This window comes from Pseudopipra pipra, chromosome 8, assembly GCF_036250125.1.
Source record: "Pseudopipra pipra isolate bDixPip1 chromosome 8, bDixPip1.hap1, whole genome shotgun sequence".
Taxonomy (NCBI): domain Eukaryota; kingdom Metazoa; phylum Chordata; class Aves; order Passeriformes; family Pipridae; genus Pseudopipra; species Pseudopipra pipra.
Genome location: NC_087556.1, coordinates 12,107,116 through 12,126,318, shown reverse-complemented (window position 1 = coordinate 12,126,318; position 19,203 = coordinate 12,107,116). Strand labels below are relative to the sequence as shown.

The 19,203-nt window shown below is 40.3% G+C and overlaps 1 protein-coding gene across 1 annotated transcript; it reads right to left on the bottom strand.

Moving 5' to 3' along the window:
• Positions 1-106: 106 nt before the first annotated feature.
• PLAC9 (placenta associated 9) lies at positions 107-13,289 on the bottom strand. The gene is made up of 4 exons (XM_064662561.1): positions 13,112-13,289; positions 2,486-2,586; positions 1,450-1,570; positions 107-291 (listed from the first exon to the last, which is right to left on the bottom strand). Exons 1-4 carry the CDS (start codon positions 13,167-13,169, stop codon positions 281-283), a joined length of 291 nt encoding a protein of 96 aa, XP_064518631.1. The 5' UTR covers positions 13,170-13,289; the 3' UTR covers positions 107-280.
• Between the last annotated feature and the right edge of the window lie 5,914 nt (positions 13,290-19,203).

Genomic DNA, 19,203 nt, shown 5'->3' with positions numbered 1-19,203 from the left:
TTGTTAGTTGTGCTGTAGTCACAGACACCACCTGATCTTGTTTTCTTACTGACAATGCTGTATTTGAAATGCAGTTTTGTTAAATATAAAGCTTTGAAACACTGTCTAAAAGCAAATACCTGTTTATTATAAAGCACAGGAACACAGAAGGTGAAACTACAGCTGAGGGTTGTTCATCCCTGCACAAATTCTGGAAACACAAGCTTATTAAATGAGCAAAAGTGCAAGTGTTGATGACAACCACACTGTTACATTCACCTGTCTTCTGTCTTTGCAGTGCTCAGCTGGTATCTGTATAAAGAAGAGTTGATGTAATTATTTTTGGTTACGAGATCAGGATCCATCTTTTTTGGATAAATCTCTTTTAAAATATGCTACTCTAAAGTGGGGAATTGTTACTTGGATTCATGAAATCATAGAAGGAAGGTCTGATCTGTAATTCCTGAGCCATTTGGCAGTTGTTGCAAGCTCTGTCTGAGTAGTACTTACTATAGATGTGCTGCAGATGTGCTTGGGTTGACCCAGGATTTCCATTTTAAATTCACTGTTACACTTTACTGGAATACTTTTCACTTTTATTGGAATACTCTCTTCCATTGCAGGGGAGTAACTTAATTACTTAGTTACCTGTTTACTGCCCCTCAGAGAGAACTGGAAATTTTAAGGGGTAACAAAGTTGGTGAGGACATATCAATCATGATGACCAGATCAGTATAGCAACTGCAAGAACTAAAAACCAGCATCAACTCTACTGTCTACTTCGAGCCCACCTTCTGTCATGTAAGTGAACTGTGGCATGCCCATGTACAGCTATCACAAATAAACAAACAAAAAACCCAACACTGACAAAACTGACTTCATAAACATGTCTGTGGATGCTTATACCTTTCCACAAGTGGTTTGTTTTCCACCAGGAGTGTGTCTCGCCTTGTTAAATGCACCGTTGATATTTGGGCAGAGAATGAAGAGGAGAGACCATTATAAGAAGCTGTGTAGAATAGGTGGTCTCATCCAACTAATCTCTGTTGTGGTTTAATTTATTCCAAAAACATCTATCCAGAAGCACATTTTGTGTGAAGGGCTTGCATTTCAGAGTTGGATTTAAGATATCAAAATGATAATATCTCCAGTACTTTTTTTTTAATTTATTTTGTTACCCTCCGTTATCTTGTCATACGTGAAGCTAAAGAATCACAGCATCTTAAAAGTGTAAGAGACTTTGAGATTGCTTAGTCTGTCCCCCCCCCCCCCCCTTTTTTTTTCCCAGCCCTTTCTTTAGTGGTTGTTGAAACCTGGTGTTTCAAACTGGACTCAGTATTTCAGCTGAGGCCTTAACTACCCTAATTGAACGAAGGAGTGAGATCATCTTGGGCAAGAAAAGATGGCATATTTGGTAGTAACATATGTAACACTTCTTTCAGCTTAGCTTACACTCAGCTAGATACTGACCATCAAAAATGTCTATAAGTGGAGTTCCTGGAATGATGGGGATGTTCGATGTTGTCTCGTTGATGATGTTGAGGAGTGATTTGACTTCTGATTCCAGGTGCTCCACTGTTTTTATTACTTTCTAATGGAAACAAGGGAGACAAATGGATAAAAGGAGGTAGTCAAAGGGTCAAGTGGAAGGAATGTGTAAACCCAATGTCCCATAATGCTGACAGCTGGTTTAATTTATATTGCGCATTGCAGGTTCAAATATTTGTTGTGTTCTGCTGGCCTCTAGTGGCACTAAGTATTAGCACTTTGTTTTGCAAGACTTGCATTACAGCACTCCTGTATGAAGAATAACCCATCATTTGACTTCTTGGAGGGAGCTTTACATTAATTTGTTTTTGATTCTTTATTATTTCTGAGTCACCATCATCTCCAATAAAAGAATCTGTGTGGAAGATGAGAGGATCTGATGGGGTGTAAAGAAGAGGGCTGGGACTAGAGCAGAAGAAAGGTAACATTGCCATTTTAAGAACCAACAGCATGGAGTTTGGCAACTACCCAGCTGAGAATAGTTAGCTTGTATCTTGGGAGTGCTTAAGACAGCAGGGTAAAAAAACCAAACTTTGCAGCTTTCATAGAATCCCAGTCATAGAATTCATTTAGCTCTTGAGTGTCAGCAGGGGTGAGCAGAAACTCCTCCATCAGCCTTGAAGTCACCTGCAGAACCTAGCTGTCAGCCAGTGTGAAACTTTACCAACATCAATTCTGAGATTGTTGGATTAAAGGCACAATTATAAACATTTTAGAAAAGTCTGATATACAACAGTCAGTGATTGGTTAATCAGTTTTTTGGAATCATCAAGATTATATATTTCTAGTGATAATGGCTTTATAGATGTCAAGCTATGACATCTGAAAAAAAATTGTCTGACCTTGACTAGAATAAAGTAATGAAGGGATGCTGTCTAGAAATATTATTCTTTTTCTTGGGCTAAAAGAATAGGGCAAAGGTCTGGTAAGGTTCAGGAGCCAGCACAACCCCTCTTACCTCTTCAATAATATCTAAGCGTTCGTGGATCGTATCATGTTCATCACACCAGCTTCCCCTTCCCAAACTTCCGGGTAACTCGTCGACAGGATCTGCAGCAACTGGAAAAACAGACACAGTTAAATAGCAGGAGCTTTTAAATAGCAGTCCTTGCCTTTCTGACTTCTGAATTGGAATTTTGCATGCTAAACAGCATTGTTTATGAGGCAAATGTAGGAACTGAACCTCTCGCCGATGCCCCAGCGCTGTGAGTGTCTCCCTGCCTGCACATGTCACGCTTCATTAGAACAAGGTGTTTTCTCTTGCCATGGGTGTTTTTGTTTATCTGTGCGTTTGTTTTACATGGTCTGCTTTTTTCCTACCTGTGTGGGGTAAGTTTATAGACTGTAACTCTGTCTCTATATAAAACATAAGCATTGGGAAGATGTGCCTCACACAGCAGTTCCTCTTGGACTTTCTTCAGAAGCAGCTGGTACAGTAAAGCTTTGAAAAGTAGCTGATTTTGTCCACTTTCCAAATGGATACTGATGATGGCTGATGATTCCTCTGTGCCAGAAAGTTGTCCCTGACAATCTGACTTTGCAATGTAAAGAGAAACAATGAAAGTATGTACAGCTGATGTTATTTGCTGACCAAGTCACTCATATATGCTGCTATACATGAAGTCACTTATCTCTGACTGACCTGTGTTTACCTCTCAGTACTCATGAGCTCTTGCTCTTTGAACTTTTCATTCTGCTGGCTCTGTTCCATGAAAGGTCAGTACCTGCTGGTGTCCATGCTTTAGTGGAACCAATTTCCTTTCCATAACTTCTGTGCAACATTCAGTAACATTTAGATTTTAATACGTGTGTAGAACTGTTGCAGACTATTTTAAGTCTCACTAAAGTGATAACGTATCTTGCCCCGTGTAAAGTTAGGTCTTGCTCTTGTTTGAGGCTTAGAGCAGCTATGATAGTGAAAAAGCAGCAGTAACTCATTCTGTCATCATTTGATTGTAACAAAGAGAAAACTATGAGCTTGTGTTATAACGAACAGTGAGAAACACAAGAGCAGCAACTTCAGTACTGTTGTGCCAGAGCAGTGGTTTGGAGCTGCTGCAGTGCTTCACTGCAAGTCTGTGCCAAGGTTTCTGGAGTGCAGGTGTCAAATGACAGCAAACACATTGTCAGGAAGGATTGTAATCATTGCAGTTTAGTGGGATGAGAGCTGTAGGGTGAGTTGGAATGGCATCCTTGGAATTGGAGGGCAGGGAGGAGGAGAAAATTAAAATGTGACCTGGTGTACTGGACATTATTTAGAAATCGGTTTGGCAGAGGTTTGGTTGGGGGTTTTGTTAGAGCATTCACCAGGTGGTGGTGCTGTAGGATGGAATTCCAAAGACTTCGTCTACTGAAGAGTGCAGAAATACAGCAGGTACTTCAACAACAGCTGCTTTGCAATTGCCCTTTTTTTCTTCTTTGCTGCTCATAGTAGTGGTTTATGAGTGTTGTTACCATTTAACATAATGGTAATGAACCATGCTAGTTCTCATAATTTTTATTTCTTTACATTTTTTTTCCATCATGACTGGAACAGTGTGGAGAGACTGAAATTGTGTTGGAAATACAGGTTACAAAACAGTGGCCAGTCTTTGTCTACAAACCTTAGTTTTACTAATAATAGGATAATAGCAAGATCTATTTTACTGTCAGAGATGAATAAAATTTCCACCTTTCCAATATTCCCAGCCCTAGCTCTCAGTGTCAAGCCCAATGGCCCAATTCAGCTGTATGCTGAACTGCTACTCATTGTGTTGGAGATAGAACCAAGGGCAAGCAGAAGGCATGGTGATGAGGTAACTGTGGATCAGTTGGCTGCTGGGAGCATTCCCAGATCTAACTACAAATGAACTGTGAAAAGAGGCAGCAGAAATCACTATGTGGACTGAGAGCAAGTGGAGGAATTTAAGAATCCGCCGAGATTTTATTTTTCACGATATTACCCTAGATGTAGATATCTGGATCACAAGGGCATAGGTAAAGTTTGGGTGAAGGCCAGCACCAGTTGTATGCAGATGTTAAAGGAGCTTCTGGCCAGCCATAATCTACATGCCAGGCTTGCTTAGTTTTGTCCTTTCCCTAGAAATGGAAATGCAAGAGAGTTAATGTTGGCTAGCTCAAGTTAGTGTTGGCCACTTCGCTGACCATGCACCTTATACCATGCTCATCCATTAAAGAAAGCTCAGACCTGTGCTGTAGGAGAAGCAGAAGTGTGTCCTGCTCGAGCCAGATTGACCCAGAGACTTTGGCCTTTTGAAATCACCTAAAGACATGGTTGGCACTCTACTGGGACTTCTTTCACCTTGATTCTGATACAAGACCTTAAATATGCAAAGTGACTTTTTGAAGCAGAAATTTTATATGGTCTTGCTTAAATTACTTTAGTCATTCCTTTAGCTTAGCACTTCTGTTCAGCACAAACCTCAGCATTGTGATGGCTGATTCTCTAGGCAGGTGTATGTAGGGGGGTAGGTGAGATATGATGGGTGGCTGCCATGTGCCATAAGTATGTATAGCCAACATAAGGTTGTTGCATCTCACTGTGAGGTTAGCAAAGCACTGACAACTCTGTGTGCATCTAGAGACCTGGGCAAAGGGGTTGCTATGAGATGCAGGACTCAGTAGTGCTTGGTTCTTTGAGCTGGTTGGTTCTGTGGGGTGGTTGGTTCCTCTCTTCTGACACAGCAGGAGACAGCTTTCTGGCACTCAGAGCACATTGCTGCCCTATCAGCTGTAATGGACTTACCACAGGAGGACAAAGTGTCTCGTCCTAGTTTGACAGGGCTGTAAGATGTCACTCAGAGCCACAGAACTAGTGCAGCGCCTAAAAAATTTAGTAAATAGCCCAAGCCTGTGTCTCAGGAAGCACCTGATAGCTGATCTTAGCAAGACCTAAGAGTCAGTATAAGCCAAAGCATGTCTGGTTCCAGAACTCACAGTATGGAGCTGGCTGAGGGCTGACCTAGCAGAAACCCTTTCAGGACCTGCACCAGAACAGGGTACTTCAGGTAGGTGGTTGCCTTCCTGGCTGGGCAGCAAGTGCTTTGTCAGCAGTGTAGATTTCTTCCATTTTCTGAGTTCTAGCTTGAGGCTTTGGCTACTCAAAAACCTCACAGCTATTTTATTGTCTGGCTTCAGCTCTTAACCCACAGCTTTATCTCTGAGATGGGCTGTTCACGGGACACATCCGGTCCCTTGTAAATACAGCACACATCTGGGTCAATATGGTCAGGCAATTCAATCCAAGCAATAATTTCCATGTGTTCAAAGAGAGTCACATGTTGCTTATGAGCACTGCCCTTCTCTGTATTGCAGCTGGTGAAAGAAAATGACACCATATGCCTTTGGCACTGACCTTACTCCAGCAGCATCTCTACCTCACGTAATAGTAACAGTCACCATGTAAAGGAAGTGAAGAATGGAAGGCTGCAAGCCATGTAAACAAAAGACAAATGGCATTTTAGGATACTTCCGTGTGCTTGCTTTCTCAAGGTGCTGAAAAAACTTTTAAATGTAAATTGGAATTTTTGCTTGCCTATGTTTCGAATCACATGCATAAATACAGAAAACTTCGGTAGTAAGTTTTAAAGCTAACCACTTTTAAAAGTGAAATGTTCTTTGTATGACATGTAAATTACATATTTAAAATGTGTGGGTGTTTGCAACTTCTGACAGCTTAGGCAAGTGTGTAGGAGGCATATTTCAATGTCTTAAATCTCTCATTTGAAACTTAATAGATTATTTCACTCAGACAGTTGCAACATTTCAGTATGGCAGAGAGAACATTACTTTTCAGTTAACATCCCATCTGCAAATCTCCCCCTGATGTTTCCTGCAAGTGAGATGTTTAGTTAAATTCTTGAAGTCCATTCTATTTGATATATGGGTGTTTATTTTCCATCAAGAACCAGAACTGTCTTGTTCAAGATAAGAAAACCACCTGTGCCTTTTTTCCTCTGATTAAGTCCTCTGTTCTACCCTAATGGTGCCCATAAATCTGGGTAGTTCTAGCTGCCCTGTGCTGTGATGCAGTCAGACACCAGCAGGGAAATGGAGCATCTCTGAGCTGTTGCTAATAAGGATATGTGTAATAGAAGAACATGCTTAAAGTTTGAAAGTAGCATGATGAAGAGTAAGGATCTATGTACAATGGTCAGCCTGACCATACAAAACCTGATCTTATAGAAGGGGATAGACAGACTAATGAAGTAAAAATCAAAACAACCTTAGCAAACAGGTTAAGAGCAAAGGCCTTAGACTGACAATATCTCTCAGTTAAGCTCCTCTGCCTCCTGTACATTTGATATATATTCCCCCATCCCCCCAAGATATTGCTTCTACATGCTCCCTGAAGATGTCCCCTTCTAGGACTGTCAAGGTTCTGTATATCCAGATGCTGCTAAGTGGTTCATTTTTATCATCCAAGCAGTTGCTAATGGTAAACATCAGAATAAACCTGAGCAACTGTCTCCTTTGCTGTCATTTTCTGCTGTTACTAGGACCAACAGCACTGAAGTGTGTAATCATACAGATCTGGTAGGTCTTTATAAGTATCCTTCCTAATGACACATTGCTGGTCAAACTGAAGTTACAGGCTTGATCTAGAGATCGCTGGGTTGGGTTCATTGGTCTGTGTGACAGAGAAGGTCAAGGTGAGTGACCACGATGTTCCCCATTGGCCTTAAAATCGATAAAATTCCTTTTGCCTCATTGTATGATCAGTGTGGTTTTGAAAGTTAACTGTGAGTTCATGTTGTGCTCAGTGGGGCGGGAGGGGTAAAACAAAGCAGGCTACAAGCCAAGAGAAGGGCACGTGAGATTGAAACAGGAACCAGATGGCAAACAAGGAAGCCTGAAAACACGTGATAGAGCAGGGGGAATGAAGAACATGTATAACTCTTCAGGAAAACATACTATGCTGTGTGTTGTTTGCACTGCCTTAGGTTTAGCAGTATCATTTCATTCCTGGAGCATATAGCATAAGGTGGCCAGGCAGCTTTTGATGAGAAAATGAATGGGAATCGTGAACTCAAGGTCATGAAATGGAGTACCAGGCTCAAATGGTGAACCCACTAACCAGTTTGGGAAGAATGCAACAGTGCTGGATTCCACTTTAATATGTGCACGTAAGTTTGAAATGTTAGCTCAAGAAATTACACAGTTTATAAAAGTGGTCGGTGAAGATAACTTTCAGCTGAATTCAGGAAAGGTCCAATTCCTTTAAACCTGAGTTCATACTTACACTATCAGTACTAGTGCTTTCAGACTGAAGACCATGTTAAGCTAAGACTGTTGGTCATATTTAATTTTGGGGGCTGTTCTTGAAGGCATCAATCTTAGTTTATGTCAGTCCTTAATTACATTGACATCCTTAGATATGGAAGTACTGAATTAACTTTCTGTAGCACTTTCATTATCACCAGTGTGCCCAAATTCATTTTAAGCTGTGTTATATATAACTCAAGCCATATAAAATTTTGTTGTTGGGACATCAAAAATAATTGATTTGGATAGCAAGTGTTTTATGGAAAATGCTTTTAATGCACAGATACCCTTCAAGTTCTTATCCACTCAGGAGCATATCTTTAACTGGACATAGAGCATCTTTCAGGCTGTAATCCATAAAACACTAATGCTTAGCTGTGATTTAGGCATCTGTGAACCTCTTTTTACAGTTTAGAGTCTCTATTTGCTCAAAGATAAAGGAATTCTTGCCTTTAGTAATTGCATTAAAGACTACAGGAATTGTAATAAATATTTTAAAATGTCTTAGCAGCTTATACACTGCCATAGGTTACTATGCTTCACACTGGGGGTGGCTCCATGGGTTTGCTTATATCTACATGCAACTATATATGTGTATAGATGTAAATATTTTAATGTACACACACCATTGTTAGGTTCTAGCTTTTATGGCAGAACTACATCGCAAATTTCATACAGGGTAAATATGGTCTGTCTAAAGTGGGAGATGGAAAGTAGGCATTGTATATTAGACAGAAAACTGACAGTAGAAAGATCTGAAATTTAAGAGTTGTGGTAAGATTGGTTTGTTTGGGTTTTTTTTAAAATTATTTCAAGAAGGTACATTGAATATGTTTAATGCCTGATTGGGGGTTAATCTGTAATCTGTATATTCACTGAATACTTCAACTGCTGCCTAAATGCCAAGTTTTGGAAAGATTTCAGACATGGAAGAAAATCTAAGGGATTTTCTGGTATCCAAGATTCACAAGCCTCTGATAACAGAAGGGTCTTGAAATAAGTGTCCTCCATGAAATTAATTATTTTTAATATTCATCTTAGAAGCTAAATAACCATATCAGAAAGTCAAGTTCCAGACTTCCAGACTGGTTCATACTGTGTTTATTAAGATGTAGAATATGCTACTATGAATATTATTTCAGATCCTGGATCGGTTAAAATTGTACTTACTTTAATTGGTTTTTTCCCTGAAAGAGAAGGACCAAAGGGGAAATCTCATGAATTGTGGAATGTGTTAGTGAAGGTGGGTCAGGTATCAGCCTACCAGTTCTCACATCTCTAACTAGTCTGTCCCATCCATCTACGTGTGAGATGTCATGATACAATGTCTTCTGGTCCTACTGTGCATCACTTGTGCTTGTGAAATATGCACAATCAGAAATGGGACTTGTTAGAAGTTGTTGTTTACATATTTCTGTGTAAAACTATCTCATTTGGAGGAAGCTTTTGGTATAGTGATCCATGTAATTCTTATTTCATAAGGGAGGTTCATCTCTCACCCAGCAGTGGAGACAGAGTGCACAAGGCCAGGGATAGTTCATGCTGCCAGTGGGCACTGTTTTTTTCAGGCACATCAGAAGCTGGGTCCCTGCCATGGCTATCTGCCAGAAGCAAAACTGCCACTTGAAAAACTGCTTTCCTCTTTCTGCTGTGTGACCATGTCTATGATTTTAAGAAGCACTTAAGTTTTGTATATTTTCATTCAAAGGAAGAAGGATAGCAATTAAATGTTCCTGTGAGGGAGCTGTTGGCCTGGAGTATGATTCCAGCATGATGGTCTTCTGAACAAGCAGCCAGGAATATCCTCTTACACTTGCTGCTGCAATGGAAAAGGACTACAGGGAATTGGATTGATAAGAGATGTGAGCTACGTAATTTGCAGGTACGTTACTCTAATTCATGGTGTAACTTACAATGATGCTTTGGGCTGCAAAAAAAGTTTGCCTTTATTATGTGTTTATTTCTGTGTGAATATATTTTTGTCATGGAAACTAAAGCTAAGTGTTAGGAAGATTATAGCTAGTAGCTGTAGAAGACTTGCTTGTGTGTGGAGAAGGGGGTGAGCTGTTTTAGGAAGAAAAGGTGCTCTGTCTTAGTGTACATAAAGAACCCGAGTTGTGTAGAATTAGTGAACTTAAGGCTGGCTTGAGAGTGGAGGACGTGAGATGCATAAATATTGGATGCCACCATCAATTTGAGGGTGACCACTGTATCAGGGAATAAACAGTTTTTCAACTTTGAGGACATGGCTTTTGGTCTGTGTTTAGTCATAGGAGCTACAGTCATGGGGAGTGGGTAAGGCGAGTCTGTGACTTATTAGTCAGCTCTGTGATTGTGTAGTTTGCATATGGCTAAGTCATAGTAGTAGAAAGAGGTAAGTACAATGAAATGATAGTGTAGGTTTTTTTCTAATACTTAAGCCTAGGAACTTTTTTGAAGATATTTTGTTTGGCAGACAGTTCATGTGTTTTGCGACAGCTCAAGAAGTAGAATAGTGAGTGAATATGTACATGTGTATGTACTAAATCTTGGCATTCATGGCCAAGACTCACAACTGTTTCAACCAGAGCAGATCAGCTGCATTTGTGAATAGAGCCACATCCTGCAGGTGAATAGCAGGAGTCCTATATTTCTAAACTCCTGAGTTTTTTTGAAATTTGGTATTAACTTTTGCTTTTACACATGGAGGTTACAAAGTCCTCAGAACTTAATAAATTCCTTTTACCTAAATGTAACAAATCATAGGGTTTTACAGATATGTAAAATCTGTAAAAAGGCTCACTTCTGTAGAGAACCCTATCTTCAGATGTTTCATGGTCTGAACAAACACACCTATTTCTTGGTACACTTTGTTGTGACAAGCTTTATATCTCCTTCCTAGCTGGATCTCAGAGATGAGTTTTGCAAAGACTGTAATCCTTGCATTGGAGACAATAATGCTGATAAGTTTTTGCAAGGACAGAAAACACCTACAGTGTTTATAGTGTTATAGTGTTTATAACCTACAGTATAGGTTATAAACCATTACTACTTTGTTAGTAGAGAAATATGAGTCCAAGTATGATTTAAGATAGGACACCTAACATAAATTTTTACTGTGGCTTTAGTTCTACAATACATTGGTTTAATCTCCTGGAGACAAAATGCTCTTCTGTGAGAAGGCAAATGGTCCATTTTAGGGAAAAGCTGACTGTTCTGAAGGGATTTTTTTCTTTTCAATTTCTAGGCAATGGTCTAGCTTATAGATCTTCCCAGCTTTGATACTGCATGTAAATATCAGAGGATTCAAAATATCCTAAGTCATAACACGTTAGCTGAAAAAAAAATGAATACGCTTGTTTAACTTGTAATTAAAAGTGAATGAAACTTCTGCTGTTTAAAAGCAAATCACAGCACAGTGTGGAGTATAGAGCAGCAGTGCCTCCACTGAGGCCCTCCTGTTGCTGCCTCCCTGGCAGAACACTCAGTGTTTGGTTTGCTCAGCTGAATGGCACATGTCAGTGGGGCCACCCTGCGTGCCAGGTACTTGTTTACCCGAGGACTCCAGGTCACCTCTCTGCCATGGATAAACATGGAGCAAAGACTTCGCTGTTGGGGTGCTGCACCCCTCGGAACAATTTGCCTGGAGGTTTTTGTAAGAATGGAAACACATTTAAGTGGGGCAGGTATTGTTCCCCAGGCTACATTGTACACTATGTTTGGGCAGCACCCCACAAACTAACCCAGCACCAAGAGCAAAGCACTGTGAACTGTGGCCATTAGGCAGGAGCACGTGGTTGCATCCGGAAGGGCCCCTGTGCCAGCCTCTTCTCCTGAATGATTTGGAGGCTGAGCTCTCTGAATATGAGGTTATTTACATTAATGGCTGAATTAAAATGTAAATTCTGATTTGGCCAAATCTGAATAATTTCTAAGAGGAACCTGCAGGAGTTAGGATGGGGGATCTGCAAGGAAATCAAAAGTTAGGTTTCCCACAAGCCAAAGATAGCAAAGGGAAAGTGGGGATGATTTTCTTAAGCCTGTCAGCCAGGTAGGGTGCTCCCCTGGCCATGACAGACACAAAATTTTCCATTTTACATGAAGTATACCATTGAGACAGCAAACATGATTCCCTGACTGAGTAGCTACCATCTGGCATTATATTGGGTATTAGTCTCCACTGCAGTTATTATTCAAGTACTATTCTATTTAGCTGGATTTTATCTGAGTTTGCTAATGATTTTAGCTTAAAACCATACTTTTTTGGGGAATAAACCCAAACATTCTTCCAGGTTTTTTTTTTAATTTTTATTTAGTTTCACATTTATTTTGGTGAAGCTTGCAAAACTCACAAGAGGATAATGAATTCTTGTGGAGTGAAAACAAGAATGCTTTTGAGGGGGCATTGATATTTCAGTTCATCACTGATAAACATTACAAAGCTGGTTAGGTGGGAGGGAGTCAGGGCAAGGAAGAGGACCAGGACTTGGGGGGAGAAGGGGCTAACAGTTTTTCAGGAAATGTTTTGAATGTAATAGGATCTTACTACCCTGCCATGAAATACAGCCCTTGTGTTGTCACGAAGTAGGAGCAGAGGGAAAATAAATCTGGGCCTCAGCTAGAAGAAAAGATATAGTACAAACAGGCTGGGAAGCCGGGTTTGTGGTTACACGGGGACTATAAACCCTTGAACTAGCCAAACTGAATGGTCACACTAATCAGTGTGATTACAGGTTATTCCAGCACTAATCTCGTGTTAATGAAAGTAGAATTCAGATGCAGGCTTATCAGATGTTCTGTGTTTATACTCTGTACTCCCAAGTTATTTGGAGAAGGCATTAAGTGCCTCAAAATCTCAGGAATAAGTAATCCAAAGCAGAAGAAAGAAAAATGTGGTGCTGTTATCAGCAAATTTTAAAAGAAGGGTATGAATAAAGGAGAATCTTTCTCTAATCACCTTGAACTGCAATCTCATTTCTGAGTGGATTAGTTAGTATGTTAATAAGGTTGCCAAAACAGTAATGATGGGGATTCAGAGCACTGGCTGCCACACCTCAATGTAGTTCTGAATTTCTGAAGATACAGTGGTGGTATCTCCTGTAAGAAGTAAAAAAATCTCTACCAAAACAATATGCCTACAGGGTGGAGTTTAATAGCATAAAAATTGAGTTTTTCTGTTAAAAACAATATTTCCACAGAATTTTGACACATACCTGTGTCACCTTCATATAAAACCAATACAGTGAACAATTATTGTCCTCCCTCTCCCACCCCATGCAAAGGCTTTAACAATGCTACGATTAAGCTGTAGTTTCTGCTTTGCAAGTTCAGAATCACTTACCTAGAAGATCTTGCTCCTGCAGGACTAAAATAAATGCCATTGCCCAAAGGAAAAGCATGGTTTCAGCCTCGCTGGGCTCTGCTGCAGTTCTGGTGGAGAGCCCTGCAGCCTCCCTCCCTCCCCAGCTGTGTATCCACTCCTCGTCCAGCCGTTTGTGCTGAGGTTTAGCCAGAGTTAGGCGGAAATATGCCCAGGCTGAGCCAAGATTCTTAAGCTGTTCTCTGCTGCTTCCCTCCTTTTAAAAAACACCCTTCCAGCTCCATGCACAGCCCAGCTATCCAGGCAAGCTGGCAGTGGTCCAGTCTCCCCAAAGTTGTTTTTTTACCCTTGTGTTTATTTACCCAGACTACAACTGGAATGCAATAAAAAGCTTTGGATCCTATAAAATTCAGCAAGTGGGGCAAGGAAAGGAAGGGAGAAAGGAGAAAGAAGGGGTGCTGGTTATTTCTTTCCCTGTAGGTTTTCATCTAGGGCAGGGAAGGCAGGAGCACTGGAAAACACAATATCTTTAGATCTTGTGAGCTTACGAATTTGCTCGTTTTGAAGAGTGTGGAAACATCTTTCTTGGGCAGTACATGGGAGGTGGCAACTGTCTGTGATGCTTTATGTTTGGAGAGTATCATAGGAGCTCCTGAGGAGCCATTTGAGCTCTCCTCAGTTTGGCAGATTTTTGAAATATGTTGGGCTTTGTAACATCATGTGCAAAAGTAGCACTGCTCATGGTAGTCTGACAATGTGTGTGATTTTTAGCAGGATCTTAATTGGATGTTGTTTTTGTCTTGTGGGTTCCTGGGTGCTGACTGGATAAGCATCAACCTTTGACCCCTCTAGACTTAAGGTATCTCCTTCCCGGTATTGTTCCTCATATTCAAGTTACCTTTTTCAAAATGTTGCAAAGGTGAGAGGCCATTAAGGCATCCTACTTAATCCCAAAGGCCATTGTCCAGGATAAACAGTGTTTTAACTATTGAAAACAAATCCTGCAAACTAGAACAGATTTCTTTGGTCATTACCACCTCCCAAACAGTCAGAAAATCAAGTTATTTGAATAACTGAAAGTGAGCCTGTAGATATGCTATCTTAGAGTTCAAAGTATAATCATCCTCAGGGTCTGCCATAACAACTTAGGTTGTGAGCTCAGTTGCAAGGCAAAATAGCCTTGGTAATAGAGATTCTGTGATTGGAATTTAGCTGGTAACTTGAATGAGGCACTGAGCAAAACAGGGCACAGAACAACCTCGGTGTTTATTGAGCTCTCAGGGTTGGTGTGAATGAGTTAACATTTTTTATGAAATGAAAATGAAATTAGCTATGAAAATTGGAGTGGCAGTGTTTTTCTGGGTGTTTTGGCTTAAATCACTATGTAGCAATACTGCGATTTGAATTCTTGTTTTGAGAATAAATTTGATCATGCCTGGTAAAAAGTTACATAAATCTTAATTTTGATATAAATACACCTTTAAAAGGGAACTGCAAAAGGTAATGGTGAGTCCACCCTCAGTTTAGCCCTGTGTTTGAATGTGAGATGCTGAAATGGTAGGCTATGATTTTTGAAGTGGGACATTCTCTGTGTGTTGCCTGTGCTTTGAAGAGAGGAGGCTTGGGAGCAGAAGAAGAATATTTGTGAATAGCTGGCTGCTGTTTTCTGAATGTCTTTGTCCTTTACCTTTGTCCTTCCTTAAGCAGAATCACCCACTGCATCAATGCAAAGGGAGCCTGTTGTGGGTGCTTTTCCGTGTGCTCTCTCTGCCATCCTCTATGCCATACCATTAAAAAGCAATGAATGTTCATTGAATCAGTTTTCCCTTCAACACACTATAAAAAAAATAAGGCCATTTCCATTCCAGACCACCTTTCCTGAGGCTGCTCACCCCCTTTATAGCACATTTCCTCAAGGTTCCTCCTGAATTGCTCTCAGGCTCCTGGAACAGTTCAGTCCCTCTCAGGCACTTGCTGCATATTTTTGCATACTGTGTTATGTTTGACCATAGTGAGGTGCTGGTCTGATAGCCATGGAGAACTAAACAAAATAGTGTGGGTTTTCCTCTAGTATTATGCTCCAGGGGTTGTTTCTGTAAGCAGAGAGAAGTTTTTTCCACTGCAGGGAAATGCAGCCAGAAAGAATACTTCTGCCAAGTGGGATTCTGGTTTTTCAGGAGGATTACCTGTCCTGAGATATTTAGTAATCTTGGTTAATTACCTCAGATTACTTTTGTTATTTATAAATACTCAGAATGAAGCTGCAGGGTAAGACAACTTAACTAGCAATCGAAGTATAAAAAATCCAGAGTGTGTGACAACACCCATTCAATTGCAAAACAGATTTTTCAGTGTAAGAGAGAAGAAAGAATATTATACAAATGTGTTTGGTTTTGGAAAAGTTAGTAACTGATTATCATCAGAGAAAGCATTCTTCAGCACATTCATCTTGGAAATGGCCATATATGAGAACACAATGAGATCATATGAATATAGGTTTGCACAAAATCCAGCTGTTGAGATGTTCCCAAGATACCAGCAGCCAAAAAAAGCATACCAGTGAACAGGGATGTGAATTTTTGCCAGCAGGCAGTTTGGTGAAAGGGAGAGCAAGCATAAGGATTAAGTCTATTTTGGGAGACGCTTTTTTTGATTGTTTTTGGTACAGTCTTTCTGTATCACTTTCTTGGACTAGTCAAATGCTTGGCAAAAGCAATGAATAAGTGCACAGTGATCCTACAGAGTGCACAGGGAGAAGGAATAGAATAAATAAAGGATATGTGTCAACAGAGGATATAGGTGCCATGTGAAAAAGATCATATTGTTATTGGGCATGGAATCCTGCAGCATGGGCTGACAGAAGATATAGCTGAGCAAACACTTGGCAAAAGTAGGAGTGTACTGTACTTCAGTCCCTTGGGACTTTATGTGAGACATAGAGAAAATCAAGTGGAGATTACTTTGGAACAAAAATATGGTAGAAAACCCATCCTTGTAGGGAGAGGAAAGTGCCTTACCCTGAAGAGAAGGAAATGAAAGAGAATAATCTCTACCCTGGATTTAACACTGGTGGATGATGAAATCAGTGCAAGGTTTGTGTGCTCTGCCTACCTGCCCCTGAGAGAAGATTTGTCTCCATTACAGACTGTGGAGATTGCTTGAGCTCCTATCACAGGCTTAATTTCTGTCAGCTGCTCATGACCAGTTCTTGCTACTTGGAGGCTACTGAACACCTTATATAAAATGAGACCTGTTTCGTGATCAGTTTAGAAGAGGTCAATTATTTTCACTCTCTTAATTCACTCAGTTTCTGGCTGCTGGATTGTAACAGTAGTTGAATGGATTTAGAAGCAGAATTTTATTACCTGGAGAGGTTGATTTCCACAGACCAGGTATGCAGCTTTTGGGCTGCTTCTCAGGGCAGATGAAGGGCCTCTTGCAGTGGTGATTTCATGAGAATGAAGTAGACTTTGCCATTTAAAGCTTTTGATGGTAATGACTCTTAGCACCACATGCCTGGCAGTCTCCACAGAGCCTCCATCCCTCTGTTATTCATGGGGCAGATTCTGCTGGTGTTACAGGTCTCATGGGCCGCAGCCTTCAATGTGTGAATACCTTCAGGTTCTGTACCAGGGCGATCCCCTCTCTAGTCTGTTACATATGAACTTGTATTAGTGTTTATTACCTTGATTTGCAAGGGACATCAAAAAGCATGAAGTTCTCCTGCTGTTGTCATAAATGCATAATCTTTGATGCTGTAAAAAGCCCCCATATCACATGGTTCGTAGTGTGAGGTTCATAGTGAGACCAGCTCTGTCTCTGTGGCCTCCCTGGAGAAGTTAGCAAGCGTATGTGTCATGGAGCAGACAACCCTGGTCCAGCCTTCTTCAAAACAATACATTTTGTACTGTGCCTAAAGCCAACAGTGAGTCAGCTGTGAGAATTGACTCTCTGGTGTCCTCTTGGTGCCAGCACACTGGGCTGGATTCTGTTTGCCAGCATTAGGTAAGCATCCGATGGCTTCAGGCTGTTTTCTGAAGCTGTGGCTTCAGCTTCCTGAGCACTCATCTGCCAGGAAACTGACTCAGAAACCTGAAGGAAAAGGTGGGTCACATGGAATATTAGTGAATTATGTATGTTTTGTATTTTTAACTAGTTGTTATGTCCCTCCATTTTGACAGATTTCAGGCTGGCCATGTCTCAGGACCCCCTATGAAATATGGTATGCAGTGCCAGCTCATTTTAGAGAAAGGAAACCTTTGTCCTTACAAAGGTGGATTAAATATATTCCCAGCTAAATTAGCGACTCAGGAATAGACTTTTGACTCCCAGTCATGGATTGCACACACGGTGATCTAAGAATATGCACAATATTTTGTATTATATAAGGCTATGTCGCATTGCTGTTGTAACTTTATGTCCACCCATCTGAGTCGCATAAAAATGTGAAATAGATCTGTGAGTCCATGGCGGATAATATTCGAGGAAAATAATACTCATGGGGGAAGTACTTGATTATTCCCAAATTAGAATTACTCATCTAGTGTCTTTAGCAGATCAGTATTGCAAACCACACCAATTAAATGAGATAATTACTTGAAATTGAACCAACAGTTTCATTCTGTGAAGGAGCACATAATATCTGAGAAGCTATTCATCTGCTGAATAGCACCTTGCTGAACACGAGTCATGACAAACAGCAGTATAATAGAGGTTTGTTACTTTACAGCTCTGTACCTTTCTCTATGAGGGAATGCATCAGCCACGTATCTGAAGCCTTTGAATATGGGTAATATTTGCCATATGAGTGGAGATATTTAGTGAAACAGAGAAACAGCTGGAAATAAAACACATTTTTGATTGCTTGTCAGCCTATTCTCGTTTCCTCTTAATTACCACAAAGTCATGGAAAGGTGCAAGGGGAAGAATGACTTGCCAGAGAGAGAAGCCAAGCTAATCATTCCACTGCTATTCCTTTGAAAATTTACAGTACATGTATAATTTTACAGCCAATGTAGTAAAAATCCCTGGTTAAGGCTCCTTTAAAAATATGCATGTCAGAGAATATACAATCCTGTAGCAGGATGGTAGTAGTTCCTGTGTTATTACAGATCCCTCACATCTTTAGCTGCAATTTTTCTTCAAGCATGCTTCTGATACATGCTTCCAGGCAGAGAGTGAGCAAGAATGTGTATGGATTTTTTTCCTCTTGCTGCCTGTGTAGTTAATCACATGGTGGACCCTGTCCAACAAGATTCCCCAACAGTACAGCTAGTTATTACTGTATGGTACTGGCTTCTCACCTCTTTAATTCCAGCTGCAAAACTGCATTAAAAGACAACTTAAATACTTCCATAATGCCACTGCTTAGTAGGAGAATTTGTGGTAGTTGCCATAGGGAAATTGTGTAACCATAAGAAGGAAGAGAAGTGCCCATGAAAAGAGTTCTATTAAAAGTTGATCCAAGGTATGAAAAATCTTGTGAGAGTATGAACAAATTAACAGGTTAGCCTGATTAGCACACTCCACAAACTCTGGAGGCAGGGCATTAATTCTGATTGTTAGAAAACAGATGTGAACTCGACTACTGTGTTTTACCTATTATTTTTAACTTTTTTCTAATGAGATCCTTAAAGTGCAGTTGGCTCCATATTTAGGGGGGAGGCTGATAGTGGTTACACCTGCTATTAGTTTGCTGCATTTGCATGCATGATTTAGTTAGTGTTGGGATGAAACAAGTAGGAGAGAGAATTATCACCTGATAATTCTGAAGCAGCATCCTTGTAGGAAATCAGGATGGCATGGATGAAGTTTCTGATGTCAGATTTTAGGACATCCTTCCTTGCTTTAAGAGACCAGTTGGCTCTAAGGAAGTTAAAATATCTGTTAGAATATTCTGTCCAGATGTAGTAAAGTAAGCTTTCCATTATCTGTCCCAACCGTTCTTTAATTTAGACTCACCACTGCAACTCATTGTAATAACAGAAATCTTATGTCTTAATGCAGATCTGTGTAATTCTGTGTTTTTATTTCTGTAAATCCTATCTGTTTTTTCCTTCTGGATGACTACTTTTTTCCATCTACATAGTAATGAAGGGATGACTTTTTGTTTA